Below are 18689 nucleotides of genomic sequence, written 5' to 3' on the forward strand. Positions count from 1 at the left end.
AGTTGAACGGGAATTCAGATTCAACGAACTTCACATGCCGAGAGGTGTAGATCCTTCCTGTTGTGGGATCGAGACACAAATATGCATGTTGATCAGCCGAGTAACCTACAAAAACACACATAGCAGACTTTGGTGCAAGTTTATGGTTAGCATATGGTTTAATCCAGGGAAAACACAAACATCCAAAACACTTTAACTTATGATAATCCGGACTAATGTTGAGCAATTTAGAATAGGGTGATTGGTACCCAAGAATTGGAGTTGGGAGGCGATTTATGAGATAAGCGGCGGTGGTCATGGCGTGAGGCCAATAGGTGAGGGGAAAGCCCGAGTGATGGAGAAGAGAGAGACCGGTTTCAGCAATGTGACGATTCCGGCGTTCTGAAATTCCATTATGTTCAGGTGTATGAGGTGGCGTTGTATGATGACTTATAACATGATTTAGTAAAAAAGGGCGAAGACCAATATATTCGCCACCATTATCTGTGTAAAGAATTTTTATTTTGTGATGATAGAAATTTTCAACAAGGGATTTAAATTTGGGAAATATAGTTTGCACATCAGATTTTCGTTTCATTGGATATAGCCAAATATAGCGAGTAAAATGATCAACAAACATGCAATAATAGCGAAGATCATCAATTGATAAAATAGGAGAAGTCCAGACATCAGAGAAAATTATTTCTAATGGATAACAATATTTAAGAGTGGATTCATGGAATGGAAGTTTATGACTTTTGCTAATTTGACACGAGTTACAATCGGATTGCGGAAATTTATTTGAGCCTAAGGAAAAATGTTTCTGAACAAATTTGAAAATAGAAGATGAAGGGTGTCCAAGCCTATGATGTCATGATGCAGAGGATTCTGTTCGAACCGTGTGGACGGAGGGTGAGGTGGCGGGCCAGAGATAGAGTCCATCCACACATGAGCCTTTATGGGTTGTGTGACCCGTCTGCAAGTTCTTCACATAAAAAGAGTTTGGCAGGAAAACAACAGCAGAGTTAGTTTGTTGGGTAAGTTTAGAGACAGAGATTATTTTTTGTTTCATGGAAGGAACACACAAAGCATTAGACAAGGATAAATCATTAAGTAAAAGTGTTCCAGAATGAGTGATGTTTAAACCTGAACCATTACCCATAAACAGTGAGTCAGGACCAGTGTACGGATGATGAAGCGCCAGATTATCGAGATCATTGGTTACGTGATGTGTCGCTCCACTGTCAAACAGAAAATCATGTTGCGATGGGCCGACAGTTGCAGTATTGACCTGAACCTATTCAGTGTGAGCCAGAGAGTTACGAGGTGGCGGTGGGACACTAGGATGCTGCTGCTGGAAGGTTTTGCACTGAGAGAGAACATGACCTTTGATGTTGCACCACTGACAGCGGCCGAGAAAAGGTTTGCGAGTGCCAGTGCGTTGAGTTGATTGTGCAGGGTTTTGTCAATGTCGAGATTTGTCATTGGAATTGGGTCGAGCCTGAGCATTCAAGGCTGTCAGCGGGGCAGGAGTTTGTCTTTGAGCAGCACCAATTGAAAGTTCCTGAATCAGAAGCCGTTCATGGAGGTCATCAAAATTGATTGGGGTGTCCCTTGCATTCACGGCATCAATGATTGCTCTATAGCCGTCGTCGAGACCGTGTAAGACATAATCAGTCATGTCTTCAACAGAAATAGGAGAGCCAAGTGATGCAAGGAGATCTGCAGTTTGCTTTAGGTGATGCATATAGGTAGTGATGGATTGGGTACCTTTGGAAGCCGTACGGAGACGTTCCTTTAACTGCTTGAAATGGCTGCGAGATGCTTTGGCATAGGTGTTTTTGAGAAGGATCCAGAGATCATGCAAGGTCTTGGTTTGAGACACCAGGGAGGCCACTTCATTAGAGAGTGGTGAGGAGAGCACCATATATAAGGCGGTCCTGTCGACGCCAGGTTTGGTAAGCAGGATTCTGAGTTGTTACCGGAAGTGATGCAGTGGTGGGGGTCATTTTCGAAGGAGTCGGCGTCGAAGATGTTGGAGCGGTGAGGATCATTTCTGACGGCGCAGGAAAAGATCCATCTGGATATTGGAGGAGATCATAGCCATCAAGGAGAGCTTCAACTTGTTGTTTCCAATTAGGATAATTGTTGGGGAGAAGTTTGGTGACATTGGTGAAAGTGATGCAAGCAAGGGGTTTGGATGGCTCATGGGGGTTGGGAATGAAGGAGTTGTTGTCGGCCATGGGAGGCAAGGGTGGGGAACGACGTCCTTAATTGAAGAAATAGGGAATGGGTGGATCGTTTAGGCTGATACCATATAGAGGAATAAGTTTGTAACTTTTATTGATAATTTGATATTAGTTTACAGTAATATATATACAAGTGAACAGCCCTAATATGTAGTGAATCAAGCTACCAATCTCCTAATAATTCTCAACAAATCAGAATTGGAAATAACAGATTTACACAGATTTGCACAGATTTGCACGGCTAAATAATTAAAGGAATTGAAAACTAATTATTATTATTGATACAATGCTCACTGAATTGTGTTTGCTGTCAATCAAATATAGAAAATGAATGGCATCTCTTTTTGGCTTGTGACCATGAAAAGCTCATTTGGCAAGCAGCTACCTCTGGAATGGAACATGATAGAACAAATATGGAATAATGCTGAATCTTTACGAGAATTATCTTCTCTGTGTTACATGATAGCCATCAAGACTTAAGAGCCCGTTTCTGCACCATTCTTTGGGCTATTTGGGAATGTAGAAACAAGAAACTTTGGGAGGACATCGGAAAAGCTCCACACGTAGATTACTCCCTGGCTATGAAAAATTTGGAAGAATGGAAGCAAGCAAAGAGATCTTCACTTCAGTGCCACGAATCAACTCCAGTACCTTCAACACTGGACTCGTGCAGAAGCAATTGGTCTCCACCAAGTCAACAATTCATCAAGTGTAATTTAGACTCAGCAATGTTCAAAGACATACAATCTTTTGGCATAAGATCGAATTTGTTTGAGAGATGATCAAGGTAATTTTTTGAAGGCTAAGACAGCACTATTTCAAGGCTTCCCTACACCCAGAGTGGCAGAAGCTTGGGCACTATACCAATCCATTAATTGGTTTAAAGAGCTGAACCTTCACAATGCAATCTTTGAAGTGAATTGCAAATCAGTAGCGGTCAATTTTGAAAAGAGAACTACAGGACTTTCTGAATATTACTCTATTTTACAAGGATGTAGATTTCCCTTTTCTCATATCTCAACCTCTAAAGTGAATTTTGTAAAGAGACAAGTCACTCATTATTCAGCAAAAGCTTTAAGATTTTATGCTAGTCCTCATGAATTCAATTATATCTCAACTTGTATTGTTACTCATATTATGAATGAAATGCAATAACTTTGATTCCTATAATAAAAAAAAAACTTCTCTTTTTGCGAATTTTAACTTTGATGAATCATATTTTTTTCACAACATATACAATTAGAAAAAATTCTCTCTGATGAATAAGATTCTAACTCTTCAATAAATTCTATTAGTATAGTATATTTTCATTGTAAAATGAAGGTTTAAATGAATCAATCGTAAAATATTCAACCATGGAGATTAGTGGCATGGAGATTAGTGGCAGGGGTTGAGACAAATGCACAAGCATAAATGCACGAGAACATAGACTTCATTCTTACTGTGGCCATTATACACAACAAAAATAAAATAGTTAGATATTTTGACACAATAATCTATGGATTTTTTTTTTCACTTTAGAAAATCTCTTCCTCACCTTAAGACTCATATTAATTATACTTAGAGCATCAATGAAAGTTATCTAATTAAATTGCATGAGTTGATTATCAATAAAATAGTATTATGATGTGTCACATGTGATTAGGGACAAATGTAGGTTAGGGACTATTAATTGTTGCCATAACATTTTTTTCTAGTATGTATTTGATAAAAAAAGATTTTGTCCTCATAAAAAAATAGGTGTTGCCCCATAAATATTTTTTTATATGAATGTAGAAAGTTATAACTAAGAGATAAAATAGATAATAAATTGGTATTACTTTTACCATTTTATCTTGTTAATTTTTTATTTTTGTTCCTATAATACTAAACACATACTTGAAGTCGGTAAAAAATACATACCTTTATTCAATTGTAATTTGTAAAAGCTTACATAAGTAATTTGGATTTTTTATCATAAAATTATAATTTCATAAAAAATTATAATATTTTCCTTATGTAAAGATATAATACATTGTTTTCTTGCCACTGATAAAAAAAATATACTATTTTTTTGCTCCCACTAAACAAATTTTATGCATCCTCTATGTATGTGATTTTTGGTTACTTAAAATTTGAAAGAGTTATTTATAAAAACAACTATTCCTTATGAATTGGTTGACATCTGTATTAAATATAAGAGAAATAATATATAATATTGAGGAGAGAGTGGATATTTGTGAGTTACACAACTTGTTAATAGAAACTCTCATTAAAGGAAAATCTGATTGGGTTGCTTAAGATTAAGGTGATATAAATTATTAGGACTAGTAGTTAGTTTTTGTTAGTGAGTAAATTCAAACCTTATAACTCCTTACATAATCAACAAGAATAATAATTGATATTACTAATAGTAATAATAATAATAGTTGAAGATAATAATAGTTATAGTAATAGTATTAATACCTTAAATCATCATAAAAAAATATATTATATTTTTTAGGTTCAATGACTCCAAATCAAATGTTATGCTTGAATTTTTCTTAAAGTGAATGCAAAATAAATTCATTATTTATCATTTGATAAATATATGATATTTTTTAGATTTATTGATCCTAAATCAAAGACATGCATGTTTGAGTTTGTCTCTCAAACATATTTATTCATCATTTTTAATCAAATACCATCTTTGTGTTATTTCTTAATGTAACTCCAAGATGAATTCTCTATTTATCATATGATAAATTTATCATCGACTAATATGACATTATTAATTATTTTGAATAAATGAAATTTTAAAAACATAATTTACTAAAAAAGATTATACGCGGTTGTCTTATCTGACTCCTAAAGTAGACTAACAAAAAGTCACAAGATTTCTCTCTAAATAGTACTAATAATGCTACTAATTTTTTTTAAAGACTAAAATTAAAATAAGGATCGGACTAAAAAAATTATTTTATAGAGACTAAAAAGTTTTTTAAACACAGTTATTTTTATCTAGACAAAATGTTCATGATTTTATCTTTTTTTTTTTTTTACCTTTACATGCATATTTTTGTGTTGGATTGTCTATCTTTCACGGTAAGCCAAGATCTTTTTCCTCAAAGAATATTTTATACATTGCTTATTAAAATATAAGTTATCATTCTACCCAAAACATTAAATTAAATAAAATCATTGTAGATTGCTTAAGGAGTGAGACAATATAATGTCAACGTGCAATAATAGTAATGAATATCACTCAATGCACATTCGGTGATAATTACTTTATGCATCTAAACCCACAAGCCTATACACATGCAAATACATATTATATTAGTATTTGGCCCTGTCCTTAATCAAGGAGATTCCAGTTCTCACTTACCCCAGCACTTGAATTAAAAGAAGACAACCTAATGCATGTGATTTCGTTTAAATTTATTTTAATAAAATAAGTAATTTTTTTAGTTTATTTTTTAAATTGTTTCTACTTAAAAAAGTAATTTTATGTTTATTTTAAAAAACAAATTCTATATGCTTATTAAAAAAATATTTTCATAAAAAATACTTATTTTAATTTTTTTAAGTTTAAACAAACTAACCTATATCACTAACCAAGGAATTTTGGTCTCACTCACCCCCCCACTGGACATTTGGTTTTACTTTGTTACTTTGATAACTAAGGTAGTGTTTGGTAAATAGGAATGAAAATGTAAGAAATGAAAATAAATGAAAAAAGATGAAAAAGAGTAAAAATAGAATAGAAAGTGAAATTATTTGATTAACAGGAAAAAAATGTAAAAGAGATAACAAATTAAAATTAAAATAATAGATAATTAATTAAAAAAAAGGTTAAAATAACCGAGATGAAACAAAAGTTCTTTTACTCCCAATATTCATGTAGGTTTTAAAACTTGTCATGTGACAATTTTCTTTAGAATTATGCTCATAGTTGATTATGAAAATTGCAAAATTAATTATATAACTTTATGCAACCACATAATCGATTATACTATAAACATAATTGTTTATGCTGCAAACCTAAGAGGAACTCTATTTAATTTTTTAACGATTCAGTGGATACATAATCGATTATGATATAAACATAATTGATTACACTGATAATCTACAATTTTTAATGATTTACATAACTAATTATGTGAATATGATAACTTACTATCCAGGCAAAAAAGAAAAAACAATAAATCATGAGTTTTTTGAGACAATTTTGGAAGATCCTATTTTTTTTAGTTGCAATCCAAATTCACTTCTTTCATCTCATTTTAAGATGAAAATTTTATCCTATAAAATCTACAATTTTTTTAAAAAAACTTACGATCCAAATTCATCCCGTGAGAAACACCTATTACACAATTGATTAAAATTTTTTTATAATATAAACATAATTGATTATACTAATAACTTACCATTTTTGGTGGTTAGACAAAAAAGAATAAACAATAGATCATGAGAATCATGAGTTTTTCAAGATAATTTTAGAAGGACTCTATTTTTGTTAGTTAGAATCCAAATTTACTTTTTTTTTTTATCTCATTTTAGGATGAAAAATTTATCTTATAAAATTCAATTTTTCTTTAAAAAACTTCAGTCCAAATTCATCCCTAACATACACCTATTTCACAACTTTCATCTCTAAATTACTTCAATTCAATTACACCTTAAATTTATCTCATTAAACCAAATACATCCCAAACCAAATCAAAGGGACAAGAGGGGGGAAGGATCCATTCCAAAAAGGCATGGCCCCCAGTAACAAGTGTAGCGGAAAATTAACTGACTGTCCAACCAAGAGGCTCATTATAAAATTCATGGAAAAGCGTAGGGATAACATGACAGCAAATTATGATCAACACTCACGCTCTAAAGGTAGCGACTGTGCCACACTGCCATTTTCAATTCTGTTCCTTGTACTTCTTCGTTATTGTCAAGTGTGAGCGTGACTAGTTAGTTATGCTCGGAAGTAGGAAAAAAAGTGTTAATTAGATATGACAAAGTCTTTACTATTCATGTGGACTTATTTCTATTTCAGAAAATCCTGATTATGGAAAATGGCAAACTAATTGTAAGCAAAAATGCTTTATAGGGAACTTGATTCAAAATCAATCAATATTAAAACTATTTAGTGTCTCTTAGATTGACTTAAACTAAGATTACGGTATCATTGACTCTTTCCTTCTATTTCTTACGAATTTGTTGATGTTTTTTGTAGGGGACGAATCTGTTGTTGATGTAGAGAAGGAAATACTACCAGGCTAGATTAACTAGAGATTCCATATCATGAAAATAAAATAATAGTTTAATGGTCTATGTATGATTGTGTGATTTTAGTTTTATTTAGGTAAAATTATAAAATTGGTCCCCTATTTTATCTTCAATTACGAATTTGGTCCTCCAATAATTTAATTCACAAATTTAGTCCCCAGTTTTATAAATTCCTGCAAAATGAGTCCTAGAAGTCCGATTTGGACGTTGATCGTTAACCTCAAACGTTGACTGCCACGTGTCAACGTCTGAGTGGTTCCCTGTAAAAACTTCATTTTTTGTAGGTAAAATTACACTTTTGGTCCTCCAATTTCACTCCAATTTCAATTTTGGTCCTCCTATAGTTTAATTCACACATTTAGTCCCTCAGTTTTATAAATCCCTTTATAAATTGTTCCTGCAAAATTGGTCTTTTAAATGGTTTAACCACTTGTGCTAGAAACATGATAGGTATTGATAAATCTCGCACTTCTTTTTCATCGCAAGTTTTTCACTCACTTGAATCCAGAGAAAAATCACTTTTTATCTCTCTCCCACTTCCGGGATTGTTCAACTTGAGAAAGTGGCACATGAATCCCAACCCGAGTCTGAAAATTTCAGATCTCTTACTTTAACAGGTTCTGTAATAACCTCTTATTTTTTTTCTTTTTTTGTTTCCCCATGCAGTATTATGTGTATACGATTGCTTAAGTGGCCTATGTATGACAATAATATTTTTGTTTGAAATTTGAACTACAACTTCTCCAGTAATGAAATTTGACTGAATTTATAAAGGGATTTATAAAACTGGGGGCGAATTAAATTATAAGGGGACCAAAATCAAAATTGGAGTAAAACTGGGGGATCAAAAGTACAATTTTACCTATAAAAAATAAAGCCTTTACAGGAAACCACACAGACGTTAACATGTGGCAGTCACACGTGGCATTAACACGTGACAGTTAATGTCTGAGGTTAATGGTCAACGTCCAAATCGAACTTTCAGGACCAAATATATGAATTAAATTATAGAGAGACCAAATCTGAAATTGGAGATAAACTGGAGGACCAAAAGTACAATTTTACCTTTTTGTGATAAAAAGTATGCTTTCTATATATCTTGATTCTACTTAGTATTTAACTGAATTAGTTAAAATGACAAATTAGACAAGACATGAAAGTGAATAAATATAATGCACTAATTAAAGAACACAAAATATTTGAAGCAGGTGACTCAGAGCTTATTCAATTGGGATTTTAAGTGTTTATTTTTTATTTTTTTTTTACCATATTCGATTAAGATTTTTAGAATATTTTTAGTATCAATAAAATCCAACAATATTAAATTAAGATTTTTTATAACTTAAAAAAATTTATCTGATATTTGAAATTATATCGGTTTTGATGGATTATCTTGATGATTAGATTTTGATGAATTTTGTGTAATTTTTAGTTGGATCTAATTTATATAATAATTTCACTTGAGACTTTTTTTTTCTCACAGGAGACTATTCTTTTTTCCTTTCTCTCTTCCTTGAAGAGGATAACATTAGCAGAGTAATCTCTTTCTTCTAATTTCACTTGTTTTTCTGCTTTTAGGTAAACAATTATTTCTACACTTTCTTTTTCTGGGTTATTGTTAATGGGAGTAATTGATATTAAGAGTCAATAAAAAAAATATAATCGTTATTACACGGTTTGGCTGGAATTTTGTTCACGTGTGTGGCTGTGGCTGTTAGTGAATTTTGCATAACCTACAGTGACGATAACTTAAATTTAAAATATCCATCTGTCACGGAGGCTTTGGGGGGGTGCAAAAATTCAATATTGGAAGTGGCTTAAACATAATAGAAAGGATTTTATTATCTTTTATCATCGTGGCTACTGTTTCCTCTAGATTGTTTAAAATAAAAAGTGTAATTGACAGATTCTTTTGGTTCGATGGAGATTGGTTCAAATAGTGGATTCTGTGTCTATGCTATGAAAGGAAAAGAGGCAAAGGAAAAAAATTATGAATCTTTTGCACCATGGTAATTTTGAATGTTTTTCTAAAAATCTTTTAAAATCTTGTAAATTCATCATCTTTTTAAATCTTATAAATTCATAATTTATAAATGTATTAAAATTCAAATTATAAAATCTTCGTCAGAAATAGTTTTTTGAAAAATATCTTATTTGCAAGTAGATTAATGTTTTTATGACATCAATAAACAGCAATGAAAATACTCATTATGAGCAAATTAATTATTTAAATATTTAATGGAATTAAATTGAAGAGATTTGAATGTAGAGACTGAATACATGTTTGGATTAAACTTGAGTTTACAAATTAAATTTACAAAAGCAATCCAAGTTGGAAATTAAGTTTGTTATACAATGATAGGGTTTGGAAGTGACGCGCTTGGGGATAGGAAGGTGGATGAGAGAAAATTGTGAAAATGTGAGACATCATTATGGTTGGGACCAACCGCCGAGAAAGACCTATGGCCTATGGGTTGGAGACAAGCTCATTGGGTTTTCCGCAGCTTTTTTATTTATAGCTTCCCATCCTGTCGTTGCTCTTGCTGAATGTTTTTTACTTTTGTTCCTGCTTTGTTCTGCTTCTGCTTCCCCTTTCTCTTCTTCTTACTCGCACCTACAACTACAATGTCTCTCTGAATCCGTAACAGTGCTTCATGTTCCCAACTTGTAACCACAACACTCATACACCCCAACACCAACAGCGAAAAGAAAAGAAAAACTTTCCCTTTTCCTTTTTATTCTTCCCTTCCCCACAATAAAGAAGAGAAACACCAAGTGAGTTTGTCTTGTTTCATTCGGCTTTTAACAAGATGACACCTTGTTTGTTTTCCTGTGTCATTAGTAATAATGCCTTGTTGAGATCTAGTGCCACATTGGTCGTTTTCACTTTCGGTGTCGTTCCACGTTGTTGTTGTTGTTGTTGTTGTTGTTGTTGTTGTTTCTCTTCTGGCTGCAATGTCCGTGCCAGTCACCTTCCACAGTCACTGCCTCTTGTGGATTGAGCAATGTGGGCTTCCAGGTTTAAGGAGATCTTGGAATTTTGTCCGTGAAAGTTTTCAGCTTTTGGGTCGCGATGCAATTAGGTGAGTTTCACTTTGGCCCAAGTTTTTGCCTTTTGTTGAGAATGTGCTTTGTTTTGCTGAATGGGGTTTGTTTAATTATGCTGAAAATATATGTCAGCTTTATATTCCCAACTTTCATCGTAAAATTTTATGATGGCTATGATATCCTGCACTGGTTGAAGTTGGAAGAAAGGCTCTTGGGTGGTTTTGTGTGACTTATCTGATGTTTTTTTTTTGTTACTTGGACGCTTAATATGTCTTCCATTCTCTGGAATTACTTTTGGTTTGATTATGACAACTTCCTTGCTTTTCATTCTACTAATGGCAATGCGAAAATTTGACCCTTTTGTCCTTATCTTCATTTGTAGGATAATGTTGTTGTGTGATGAATATTGTTCCTTGACTCCTTGAGAGATGTATGTGAATTGTGAACCAACCAAAAAAGAAAGATGACAAATGACAATAACGAAATGTTGGCTAAATACGGCAAGAGAACAGAAGGCTTAAAAAGTAACTCTAAAAATTGGCTACCAATCAACAGAAAAAGGTTTCCCTGCACACACACATATAACAGTAATGGATAAAGATTGTGTTATGTCCCAATGTGTGACAATCTCGGGGCAAATTGATCAAACTAGGCTCTTTTTAGAAACTTATTCTCAAAAGGGGGCTGTTTTGAAATTTTTTTCAGGGGGGTCTGTTTCTGGAGGGGACTCCCCAATGGAGTTGGCGAGTTGGACACGTGGCGGGTCCTACCATTCGTACGGGCAAAATGCTTTTTTACGGAAATTTTTTTTTAACTTCAAACGGATATAATTTTTGATAAGAATGTCAGTCTAATGCTCGAAATTGAATGAAGAATCCCTTGGCAAATTTCCTTGGGAATTTGCCAAGGGATTCTTCATTCAATTTCAAAACAGCCCCCTTTTGGGAATAAGTTTCTAAAAAGAGCCTAGTTTGGTCAATTTGTCACAATCTCGGAGAAGTCAAAATTAAATTGATTCATATAACCTCGCACCCCTTATCTTTTCATATACTAAACGGTCTGATTGCAGCGCTGTTGTTAAATCACTAGTTGCTGCTGGAGTTAAAGCCTTCTTTCCTCCTACATTCTCTCTACTATTTTGTTTTTAGGTCACTTAATATATTTTAGGTTTACCACTGAATATATGTAGTACCGGTTCATATTTTTATTAGATAATTGATAGGGGTGATGGAGAATGTCAACAAATAGGATTTTTTTTTCTTTAATCAAGGCAAGTAATAAAATAGTAAGTGTAGTATCGTTTCCACGAAAACTGATACAAATACTAACTACGGCCAAATCAATACTATTTGAGCCCACCAAAATCAATCGGAAAGATTAAGAATTAAAAACTAACTCTGTAAAAAACAACTCTTGATTTGGTGCTTGAGCACCCTGTTGAAATGCTTGGTGCTCACGAACAAAGGCCATTTGACAGTTGACACTTCCACGCTTGGCAGTATGAGGAAATGCCTGGCACTTAGGCTTGATGCATTGTAGCACCTAGCACTAAGTCCTGGTGTTGAGTGATAATTCTGGAAGTTTCTGCATGAATCGAATATCAAAATCAACCATGCAATTAGCTTCTAAAACTATGAAATATAAAAAATATATATCAAATTCTTGAAAGGAAATTAAGAAGCCTAATTTTCCCTTTATAACTCCTAAAAATGGCTATAAATCTACATGTGATGTATATTCATCCTAAAGGGTATACTTAAAATAGGATCAGAAGCCCATTCGTAAAAGGAGCAATAGAATCTAGCTCTCCCTTTTATATACCTGGCATGTTGAATAAAGTGATTTTTGTATTCCACTGGAAAAATAGTTCATAGATTAAAATAAAATGAAATATTGATGCTGTGCATTTGTTGGTGCAACCTTACTTTACACTACAGCCTAACCTGGTTGTTTTTACTTTGTTGCCGAAGATAACTCTCTTTTCTGTCAAATTAATAAAAAGAAATTAGTAGGGAGAGGGGATGATTGAGGCCAACAACAAGAAAGGAAAAAGAAAATATAACAGCTTTATATTTGAAGAGAAAATGTGTCTTCAGCCTTGTACTTTTAGTTTCCTCCACTCTTGAGGAATAAAATTAATTATTGTATGTATGTGTGAGTGTGTGTACTTTGTTCCTTGTAAGTTGTATCATAGAAAAGGATCCATCAGTCTAATGCCTCAAGAATTGAAGAATTAGTACTAACCGTAAGTGTTCTCAAATGCAGTTTATGTTTTTATTGAAATCGAGACACTGATTCATAGGGTTTATATTTTATAGATAAAGACTTGCTTACTTCTATGGAAATGCTAAATTATGTATATAATGATTTATCTGATTCTTAACTGTATTAATAATGGGAATCAGGTTTTCTGCAAAATGGATTGGATTTATCTCCAGGAAAGAGTCTGGATGGAAGTTTCAGGAAGTCTAACTCTGGTTTGTATTGATCTCTTACTTTGTTTAATCTTTCTCTAGAATTGGGGATATTTACTAACTTTCCCATGCTTTAACCCCTCTCATACAGTTTATAATGTTGGATTATTGACCTATTTGTGTTTAAGAAACTATGTAAGGGATAAGGATGCCTAAGTAGTCATAAACTTCAATGAAATAACGAAGTGTATGGTTAAAGACTGTTAACAAATATGTATGGAGAGAAAATTTTGATAATACACAAGCTTGACAATAGTTCATACCCTCAAATACATCTGATGGTATTAGATTAGTGTTTTTACTCACTGTAATGCCTCTAATGATAGTAATTAGTATCATTCAAATACTTCCTAGAGGCATGTGATGTATTTTTCTGGTTTGGCTCTGCTTTTGTCCTTTTATCATTTATCATGATTTTGTGTTTGGAAGTAGCTTTACCGAGTAAAAAAGCATGTAATAGCCCCCCCATATGCTAACATACAGCTGTTACTTTTTTAAACGAGTATAATAACATGGGTAATATATGGCAGTTATTTCTGCTAGTACTGTCTCTGGGACCTCAGGATTGAGCAAGTTTCTTCCTATTTCCAGAAGAGTATTAAAGGGGCTCAAGGAATATGGAAGGAAAATGGTTGACTTGGAGTTATTCACTCAATATATTGAGGAGTGGGTCTTGGAGAATCTAAATGGTGATTCAGCTGATGGGATGCAAAGTTTTCGTTCTCCCTTCACGACTGATGAATTGTGCAAACTTGATTTGGCATTGGAGGGGGTTCCATTTCAGCAACTCATCCGTATGCCATTCTTCACTGACGTTTCTGATGAGGTTATAGAAGATCAGTATCTAGCCACTGAAGATTTCCTTCATGCTATTATCATTGGACTTTGGCGTACGTTTTGGCATAAAAGTGGACCACTGCCATTATGTGTCTCGTGCCCCTCTCATATTGGTTCGAGGTTCAGTAGTGTTGAAAAGGCAATATCAAGGGGCAGGCTGAGGGAAATGCGTGGTTTAGCATTAATATCAAAAACTGCTACTGATTCAAAATTTAAATGGGATCATATGGTAGAGTTTGCCTTATTCAAGTCAGAAGTATTCTTGGACAATGATTCAAGACTATCAGCCAGCACTATTTGTGAAGCTCTCTTTTATGGTTTCCATGTTCTTGTTTCCCGGAGTTTGAGCAAGATTATTTCTATCAACAGTGATTCTGTTTTCCTTCTAGTTCTAGATTCTAAATGTGGAGCAGTGATGAAGTTCAGTGGTGACCTTGGGAAACTTGATTTATTGAATTCAAGCGATCCATATCTATCTGTGGCTGAATGGATCAAAACTTATGCTGAAATTTGTGTCACCCCAGTAGAACCGATATGGAACCGATTAGGAAATCCAAATTGGGGAGATATAGGAACCCTACAGGTTTTATTGGCAACTTTCTACTCCATTGCACAATGGAATGGACCTCCACGAAAATCAGTAGCCTCATTGATTTCAGATCATAGTCTCCGCCTTCAGAAGCGGAGGACAGAATGCTGCATCATTGAGACTGAAAATGCATTGGTACCTTATCATGGTACAACTGACCATCAAACAGGAGAGATTGTTGAGCTTGATCAAAACGAATTATTTTCCCATAACCGAGCATCACGTTTGAAGCTCAAGTGTGGTGACATATTGGCCTTGGATGATCCACAGCAGGGACAGAAAAGTTTCCAAATTCATGAATCTCTGGTAGGAGGGAACTATTACCTCTATAGTGCAGTTTGTCTTGATCATCCATCAGAGTTATTGACTTTATATGTGGGTGCCCATCCATCTAGACTAGAGCCTTCTTTGGAGGATATGAGCCTCTGGTACCAAGTGCAACGTCAAACAAAAGTTCTAAACATTTTGAGGAATCAGGGAATCTTGAGCAAATACTTACCTGAAATTGTCGCCTCTGGTAGGATTTTACATTCTGGACCTTGCAAGAAAGAGAGCCCTGGGGGAAGGTGTGATCACCCTTGGTGTGGGACTCCAATACTGGTGACATCTCCAATAGGGGAGCCACTATCATCCATGGTTGCTAATGAGGGGTCATTTTCTGCAGATGAAGCAACACGCTTGTGCAGGGACTGTCTAGCTGCTCTAAGAAGTGCAGCCATGGCTAATGTCCAGCATGGTGATATTTGTCCAGAGAACATAATACGTGTTGTTGAAAGACAAGGTGTCAGAAACCAAGCTATGTATGTTCCCATATCTTGGGGCCGTGCTGTGTTGGAAGATAGGGACAGCCCTGCCATAAATTTGCAGTTCTCATCATCTCATGCTCTTCAGCATGGGAAGCTGTGTCCTTCTTCTGATGCTGAAAGCATTATCTACATTCTCTATTTTATTTGCGGAGGGACTATGTCTCTACAAGATTCTATTGAGTCTGCTTTGCAATGGAGAGAGAGAAGCTGGGCGAAGCGTTCAATCCAGCAACATATCGGTCAGGTTTCTGCTCTCTTGAAAGCATTTGCTGATTATGTGGCTAGCCTTTGTGGAACTCCATACCCTGTTGACTATGATATATGGTTGAAAAGGTTGAACAAGGCTGTGGAAGGTTCGGCGGATAAAGGTAAAATGATTGAAGAAGTACCTATAACATTAAGATTAGAGGATGCTGCTGAGTCTTCAGGAGCTTCTGGCCCTTGATTTGATGCTGGAGGGCTGGGTTTTGGTGCTTTATTTTTTTGCAATTGAGGAATTCAAATGCATTTTATTTTTAGGAGCTTAGGTTCTTATTGTTATTGTTTTGGTATCTTCTTCGGTAACATATATTTTGGAGGGTTTACTGGTTTTTTGTCTGATTGAAATCACATAACAAAATTCATGCCTGTTTCTAGAATTGGCTGTCTACTGAACTACCCTCGACACCTCTTGCTTGGAACTTGGAAACATCCATTGGATTTGACAAATTAAGAGGTTAAAGATACTGCATTCGTAAACTTAGAGGCTTTTAGCCTTTTTTCCTTTTGGTCGATCTGTGATTAAATGTTCAGGTTTCTATAAAGTTTACTATATTTCAAAAGAAACAATTGTGTAAGGACAGGTATAATGTACAATATGTACTATTTTGGTACATTCAAAGCTACAAAAGAAATTGCCCTTAATGTAACTGTATCATTTGTCTTGATGATCTTGTTAATGTAACTAAAAAGCGACATTCATAGCTCTCTTATTGTTAATATCTTTTTACCTAACATGACAACGTTTCATGATTGAGAAAAATAAAATTGTATATGATAATATTACCATTTTTTAAATCTTTTTTTCTTTTATAAAAACTAGGTTCTTAACGTGTACTTGTGAGTGTAAAAAAAGAGTGTACTTATGAACATGTCTTGTTGCTTTATAACCAATCAAACGGTTTTTGTCAATCATACAAGTTTTAATAACAACATTGAACATACAGTTGCACACTCACAGTAAAAAACACAACAGAGAAATAGAAGATTGAATGACTTTGATCTTGATTGTTTGACTTTGATTTAGCCACATTAACCGTGGGGGATAAACAAGATTGAATGAACTAATTTTGGGTTATAACGGGAGAAGATTTTGATGACCTCAACTTCAAAATGGGATGGCGTTGATATAAATCTTAATAATTTGTCCCCCTACCTTTATGATCTTAAGTCCACTAAACACGGACTCAATTATATTTGTTTTAGTTAATAATAATGAACATAATTCATTAAAAGAAAAAAAATTGTTCTCTTTATTAACCCACAGCTGTCAATACATCATGGCCCACATGTTTTGATTTAATAGGCTTTTTGACCCACAAGACCTTCTTTAGCTGACTTGGGTAGGCTTTTTTTTTTTTTTTTTACAGTTCTATACTTCTATCCGAAGAATTGATCCTTTATTCAGTTTTTTTAACGACAGCAATTAGAACTTAAAATTTTGGGCAAATCATCTAAACCTTCATCTCTAGGTTGACTTTAGTTTTTTTTTTTTTTTTCCAGCAAATAAAAGTAGAAATAGCATGTTCACTAGAGCTCAGAACGGCAAAAAAGAAAAAAGAAAAAAAAAAGAAAAAGAAAGAAGGAAAGTAAGAGAGTTTCTGTTAGAACAAATGAAAGTTTGAAAAAAAAAGAAAGAAAAAAAAAGCTTCAAATCACACATCGCTCAGGATAAATACTTGAATAGTGTTTCACTCCCTATATATAGAGAACTCATTTCTTCTTTTTTCTTTGCCCCAGTTGAGAAGCATTTCCTCAACTTTTCTTTCTCCCTCCCATATTTCAGCCGATGCATTTCCGGCAAACTTCTCCCTCTTTCTTTCTGTCGCTCTAATATTTTTCGGTTGCCTTTAAGAGTGACTTTGTAAGTCATATTTTTTGGTTGCCTTTAAGAGTGACTTTGTAAGTCATATTTTTCGGTTGGTTTTAAGAGTGACTTTTAAAGTCACATTTCTCGGTTGCCTTTTAGAATGACTTTTCAAGTCATACAAGAGGATGTAATTCTAGAAAAGGTTCCCTCAGTGCAGTGAGAATCTTATACAGTGATCTGGGCTGTTTTATCCTGGGGACGTCATGGTTGATAGTCTGCTTGCACAATTTTTGGCAGTGCCACGAAACGTCTTAAAGAAAGTGACATTGTCCGTGACTCAGCCAATAATTTTTTCGGTTTGCCATAAACTATTGTTACAACAATTTTAAGACGTTTTCGGTTCTGCTATGGCTACCGTAGATATTACTGGCTCGAACAACAATGACCTCAACAAACCTTTTAGGTTTGAAGGGTATCATTTCAAACGTTGGCAACAAAAGATGATGTTTTATTTAACTATGAGAAAAGTTGTCTATGTTTTGAACACTGATATTCCGGTGGTACTTGAGGATGTTGAAAAGGAAGTGAAGGATAAAATGACTATGGAATTAGCTCTCTGGAATGAAAATGATTACCTATGCAAGAATTTCATTCTGAATGGGTTAGCTGATGATCTCTATGATTATTATAGCCCATATAAGTCTGCCAAATTAGTTTGGCTGACTTTGGAAAAGAAGTATGATACTGAGGAAGCTGGGACTAAAAAGTATGTTGTTAGCCGCTACCTTAAGTATCAAATGACTGATGATAAATCAGTAGAGTCTCAATCCCATGAGATACAGAAAATTGCTCATGATATCATATCAGAGGGTATGACATTGGATGAGCAATTTCAGGTTGCTGTCATCATAGACAAATTGCCTCCTGGCTGGAAGGATTTCAAAAACCTTCTCAGACACAAGACCAAAGAATTCTCTTTGGAGTCTCTGATCACACATCTGCGCATTGAGGAAGAGGCACGCAGACAAGATCAGAAAGATGAAGTGTTGGTTGTGTCTCACAACAACACTAAAAGGAAGAACACAGGTGCAGTTTTGAAGCCTATTGGCAAAAACTTTAAGAATCAGAACCGCAATGTGAGCAATACCTCCAACCACAACAAGAACCCCCTAAGGGTCCAACATGCTAGACAACATCCACCTGCCAAGAATAATCCCGGTGAGCCATTTCTCTGCTACAATTGTGGCAAACCGGGACATATGGCACGTAAATGCAGAAATCCTTCAATGACAGGTGCTCCCCAGACTAACATGACTCAAGAGCCATACATAGCTGTGATAACAGAAATCAATATGATTGGAGGATCAGATGGATGGTGGATAGACACTGGCGCCT

General features: G+C 34.4%; 1 protein-coding gene across 2 annotated transcripts; it reads left to right on the forward strand.

The window, feature by feature from the left end:
- The first annotated feature begins 9894 nt into the window (after window positions 1–9894).
- LOC114410023 lies at window positions 9895–16152 on the forward strand. Of its 2 annotated transcripts, XM_028373762.1 has the most exons (3): window positions 9895–10555; window positions 12926–12997; window positions 13525–16152. In XM_028373762.1, exons 1-3 carry the CDS (start codon window positions 10546–10548, stop codon window positions 15669–15671), a joined length of 2229 nt encoding a protein of 742 aa, XP_028229563.1. In that variant the 5' UTR covers window positions 9895–10545; the 3' UTR covers window positions 15672–16152. The 2 variants fall into 2 exon arrangements, with proteins under 2 accessions (XP_028229563.1, XP_028229564.1); XM_028373763.1 differs by lacking the exon at window positions 9895–10555 and having other exon boundaries at window positions 12920–12997; window positions 13586–16152.
- The last annotated feature ends 2537 nt before the right edge of the window (window positions 16153–18689 follow it).

Source organism: Glycine soja, chromosome 4, assembly GCF_004193775.1.
Source record: "Glycine soja cultivar W05 chromosome 4, ASM419377v2, whole genome shotgun sequence".
Taxonomy (NCBI): domain Eukaryota; kingdom Viridiplantae; phylum Streptophyta; class Magnoliopsida; order Fabales; family Fabaceae; genus Glycine; species Glycine soja.